The sequence below is a fragment of the Mastomys coucha genome, unplaced genomic scaffold (genome assembly GCF_008632895.1).
Source record: "Mastomys coucha isolate ucsf_1 unplaced genomic scaffold, UCSF_Mcou_1 pScaffold21, whole genome shotgun sequence".
Classification (NCBI taxonomy): Eukaryota; Metazoa; Chordata; class Mammalia; order Rodentia; family Muridae; genus Mastomys; species Mastomys coucha.
Genome location: NW_022196904.1, coordinates 88,651,998 through 88,655,568, shown reverse-complemented (window position 1 = coordinate 88,655,568; position 3,571 = coordinate 88,651,998). Strand labels below are relative to the sequence as shown.

The following is a 3,571-nucleotide window of genomic DNA, read 5'->3' as shown; positions in this document are numbered from 1 at the left end:
GGTTGGAAATGGGGCAGAGAGAGTGAAACTTCCTCTCCACATCCTTAGGCTAAATTCTAATTGAAACTCAAGGGCTAGATTACTGAGTCACCTGTCTCTCTTGAACTTGAAGATTGAGGTCTCACTGGAATCTAGACATCACTAGACAAAGAGAATCTAGACCAAGAGTGAAGACTAGGCATGCTGGAGAGTAGATAAGGTTTAGATGGAAGGACGTGTGTTCCAATCCGTTTTCCAGTAAACAAAGCTTGACTTGGCTTTAAGAAGGCTTTTGTTGTAAACTCTAGGGCTGACTCTCAACCTTCCTAATGCTCTGACCCTTTGATACAGTTTCTCATCTGTGGCAACCCCCAACCATACGCTATTTCTGTTGTTGTTAGCTTTTCCTCTAGGCTCTGCCCAACAGTTACCTAGCAACAGACAGGTATGAGCCTGGCTCACATTCTTGCTTCTCCTCTCTCATCCCCCCAGCCTCTCTTCTCTCTCTTCCTATCTTCCTCCTTCCCTCATTCCTCCTTCCCTCGCTCCCTCCTCCATGTGTTCTCTGCTGGCCTCTTCCCTTCTTTCTTGTCAAATAAACTTTATTTTATACTAGACCAGTTTTATGGCTGATCCCTTAGGTGGTGCCCATGCCCACCAAGGCATCCCCTCCTCACCACGCTGCTGCATTATAAAACATATAAACTGTGATTTGTAATTGTTAAGAATCATAATGTAAATATTTTTTGGAGATAGAAGTTTGCCAAAGGGGTTGTGACCCACAGATTGAGACTGCTGTGGTCTAGTGGCCCCAGACTGCTGAAAGTAGCATGCCAGGACTAACCAAGCCCTGAGTTGCATCATTATCGACTCTATCCTAGTCAATTTTTTGTTATTGTGACAATACACCACAACCAAAAGCAACATGTGGAGGAAAGAGTTTATTTGACTTATATTTTATGTTTGAGTGAATCCACAAGAAAGACACAAGGAGAGACACAGGAAGGAACCTGGAGGCAGGAACTGAAACAGGAATCAGGAATCATGGAGGGCAATGCTTATTGACTCTCTTCTGCTTTACAGGGCCACTGTCACAGTCTAGGCACATCTGCTCTGGAATGGTATTACTCTCTGAGGGCTGAACTCAAGAAAATGTCCTGCCGGCATGCCTGCGAGCAATCTAATGAAGGGAAGTCTCCAACTGAGATTCCCTCATCACAGGTGTGTTAAGGTTTTTGTCAAGCTATGCTGAGTTTTACATGATGAATGGTTAGAGACTGGATTGGCAGAAACTCCAGATATTGGAATAAGAATACATGTGAAAAGAGAATATTCAGCACCCAGGTTCCCCCTATCTCTTACCACCTAAATACTTTGTACACTTTTGTTCAGTACCTGGATGAACAGAACAGGTATTTAGAAAGAAACTTCCCAGGATGGAAAGATGGCTCAGTAGTTAGGAACAATGGTGGTTCTTCCACAGGATCCGGGTTCAATTCCCAGCACCCATTTAGCATCTCACAACAGGCTATAGCTCCAGTTCCAGGAGATCTGGCACCTTCATAGATATGCACAGGTAAGGGAACTGCCCAAGTGTGTATGCTGAGACTCCTTCATGGAGTGTTAGTGGACTGGGGGATGTGCTTCCCTCCTATGACTCCAGGATGGTCTAGTGGACAGAGGCGTGGCCCCTATGGAATTGTCTTGAGATTGCTGGAGGTGACTGTAGTGCCGAGGCAGCTAAGGGAGTCAGCAGTTCCCACTGTTCCCTTGAGAGGTGTTTTAAGTGGTAGCTTCTGCAAAGGGGACAAGAGTGAGTCACAGCTATGTGTTGTAAACACTGGGGATTTTCAGAAAAATTGAGAGTAGATCCAAGAGAAAAGAATTATTTGGCAGGCAAATACTAAAGTCTCTGAAATCAACATTTCTGGAATTCATGGGACTGTGACACCCCTCCCCTCCCCAGTTGTATTCACTGTCTTATAAAACTTCACAGTGACTCTGGACAAGTGGAGCAAGAATCCCATCCATTCACTTTCTGGAGTAAGAAAATTTACAGCGGAGGAGACATGTTATGAGAATTGGTGTTCTGGTTTTTTAGCTGAGTGAATCTGCCACGATTTCCTCTCTACTATTGGTGATGTTCACGAGGGAAAGTCCAATTTACACCATTATGGATAAATTTAGGGCTTTCCAATACTCTTTGGATCCTGGTGACATGTCATTTTAGTGATGGCTGCCTTGACATCTTTGTTCCTCAGGGTGTAGATGAGAGGGTTGAGAACAGGTGTGAGAATGGCATAGACTACATTGCCCATGATGTGGAAGTCTACAGGGAGGTCAGCCCTGTAGGCCACATAGGCTATGGCAATGGACGTGTAGTAGGTGCCCACCACCAGGAGGTGAGAGCTACAGGTGGAGAAGGCTTTGGAGCGCCCTTCCTTGGAATTGATCCGAAGCACTGAGGCCAGGATGCGGGCATAGGAGAGGAGCACAAGGAGGAGGGGGAGGAAGGACACCACCATGGCGATGCAGAAGCCCATGAGTGTCTGGGGGCTGGTGTCTGAGCAGGAGGCCTGGACCACGGCTAGGTGATCACAGAAACAGTGGTAGATGTAGGCAATGTTGTCAAATGTCATCTGGGAAGTCTGTACCACTGCTGGGACAGGCAGGAGGAGGGCAGTGATCCAGGCGCTGGCTGCCAGGGCAGTGTTTGTCTGTGGGGTCATGTGGACAGGGTAGTGCAGAGGTCGGCAGATAGCCACATAGCGGTCATAGGCCATGACCACCAGGATGAAGGCTTCTGAGCAGGAGAAGCTGTGGAACAAATACATCTGCAGGAAGCAGGCAGGGAAGCTGAGGAAGCGGTCTCCCAGCAGGAGTAGGGACAGCATCTTCGGGACAGTGGTTGTGGTGAAGAGGATGTCTAGAGCTGAGAGGTTGATGAGGAAGAAGTACATGGGCTTATGGAGGCTGGGCTCGGCCACCACGGCCACCAGGATCAGGGTGTTTCCCACCAGGATGAGCAGGTAGAGGAGAAGAAAGATGAAGAAGACAGGAAGGAAGAGGGATTTTTGCAGAGAGGGGATGCCTGTAAGGTAGAAGCTGGTCTGAGAGTTCTCTGACCCATTACAAGCTATGTTTTCCATGGTGTGTTAAAGCTGGACGCTCAGGAGGTTTCTACACCAATCTGTAAACAGAAGAACCCAAGGTTCTGAGGTGAGAATTACATAATGGCCATTGTCTGCTCTAGATAACCAGTTCATTTACTGTCAATTCTAGAGGAAGTACATGGGTTCTGTCTTCTGGCAGATTCCTCAACCTATGCCAGAACTCCCTCTTTAAAATCAAGGGTGGGTAAAGCACTTGCAACATAAACCTTATAGAAAAAAAAAAAAACTTACAATGTAAGAGCCTCAGAGGTACCCTGTAATCTAAAAACCGTGTGTCATTCACTGAGTACATGTAGATGTGTTGATCAGGAGAGAGGTTTTAGCCTCATAGGACTGAAAGTCTCCTGGTAAAGAAAGGCATGAAGGAAACAATGGCATCATTGTGCAGTTGCAGATGTGTTAAGCGCTATGGATGAACT

The 3,571-nt window shown here is 46.7% G+C and overlaps 1 protein-coding gene across 1 annotated transcript; it reads right to left on the bottom strand.

The window, feature by feature from the left end:
- Positions 1 to 2,161: 2,161 nt before the first annotated feature.
- Positions 2,162 to 3,128, bottom strand: LOC116100662 (olfactory receptor 2AT4-like). Its single transcript, XM_031384389.1, has one exon. The coding sequence runs from the start codon at positions 3,126 to 3,128 to the stop codon at positions 2,163 to 2,165; it is 966 nt and encodes a 321-aa protein (XP_031240249.1). The 3' UTR covers position 2,162.
- Between the last annotated feature and the right edge of the window lie 443 nt (positions 3,129 to 3,571).

What these genes read in the sequence shown, in the direction of transcription:
- LOC116100662 (XM_031384389.1), bottom strand. Translation starts at nt 3,128, where the DNA reads ATGGAAAACATAGCTTGTAATGGGTCAGAGAACTCTCAGACCAGCTTC.